This window comes from Kickxella alabastrina, assembly GCF_025024165.1.
Source record: "Kickxella alabastrina strain RSA 675 chromosome Unknown BX661scaffold_90, whole genome shotgun sequence".
Taxonomy (NCBI): Eukaryota; Fungi; Kickxellomycota; class Kickxellomycetes; order Kickxellales; family Kickxellaceae; genus Kickxella; species Kickxella alabastrina.
The window spans coordinates 23,674-25,024 of record NW_026251561.1 but is presented as its reverse complement, the minus strand read 5'-3'; the positions used below and the strand labels follow the sequence as shown (position 1 = coordinate 25,024).

The 1,351-nt window shown below is 43.8% G+C and overlaps 1 protein-coding gene across 1 annotated transcript; it reads right to left on the bottom strand.

The window, feature by feature from the left end:
* Nucleotides 1-374: 374 nt before the first annotated feature.
* BX661DRAFT_130206 (uncharacterized protein) lies at nucleotides 375-602 on the bottom strand (the record flags this gene model as incomplete). The annotated part of the gene is made up of 1 exon (XM_051532541.1): nucleotides 375-602. A coding segment is annotated over one exon (228 nt), but the record flags the coding sequence as incomplete, so codon positions are not given.
* Nucleotides 603-1,351: the final 749 nt, after the last annotated feature.

Genomic DNA, 1,351 nt, shown 5'->3' with positions numbered 1-1,351 from the left:
GCTCAGCCAGCTGATCCCTCAACTGCTGCTTAATTATGCAGGACATTTTGCTCTTAGACCAGCCCTTTTCCTCCCCTACCCACCGGATGATATTGGCAGACTGGGAAAATAGGCACCCACTGGTTGCAACTCTGTTGTGCACTTTCTATAATATATGTGGCATTGGTGGCAATTGTGGTTGCAGCAGGAACGGCGGTGGCTGCTGCTGCGACGGTATTAGCAGCAGTGTTTGTTGCGGCTGCGATGAAGTTAGATGCTGCTGCTAGTGCCATTGCGACATGGTGCTTGTGCTTGGGATTTTTCAGACAAGGACTATCAATTTTGTGAAATTTCTTCATCCTGCTCCAACACGCTGGGAAAAACGTTGAAATACAGTACTCGTAGACCAAATAAACAGTGAATCCCTGACCTATTAGCATCTCCCACACCCCCTTGCCACGAATTAGCCCATGGTAACGGGCCATGCCTGGGGTCCAATTACCAAGAATAGGAACTGGATCTGACCCAAATTTTGGACGCAAAGATTTTGCGAGTTCGACGTCGGCGCGCTTTCTGTTAACAAAGGAAAGATAGCAGAGCTTGCGGTGCAAAGGGTCAGTTGATCTGTCGTCATACTTTCGACTCTTGCCGAGGGTCTGTGTGTTGTGGTAATGTTCTCCCAAAACAAAATCCCCTTTCCAGTGCTCAAGGGGGTACTCGACATACAACTTGCAATCAAGTTTACTGAAGCCAAGGTGGTTGAGCGCGCGCTCGACATCCTCAACAGACGTATACCGACCATTTGTTTTCGCTTTGGCGAGCTTTGCGGGGTCAAGCTGGAGTACCTTTTTTGCATTTTTGTGGATCCGTCGAAACACGCGTTCACGTCATTTATTAGCCTCTGAATTCCTGGTATAGCTGAATATAACTTTCTCACCCCTTTTGTAGCTGCTTTTATATCCCAGACAATATAACATATCCCTGCAACCTGGATCACAAAGCAGCGATTTACCAACAATACCATGACTGTCATTTTTTGGCAAAGTACCAATGTATTCGGGAGAAGCTTTCTTACTACGGGATACACCATTTGCAAGTGTGTCACTATTGCTGTTGCTGGTGCTGGTGCTGTGCATCTTGTAATTGTAAATTTTTTGTTGTAATTTTTGTCGTTATCATCGTCTGTGTTGGTCAAAGATGCTGCAAACATTATTATTATTAAAGTACATACTTGATGCCGTAGAAAATCAAATATACATAGCATAGCAAGCATAACGTCTTTGATAATGCCGCAAAAATAAAAATAAAATAATTCTCTACATTTTTCTTTTCCCCTCTGTTTCATTTACGATAAATTGCACTCTATACAAAA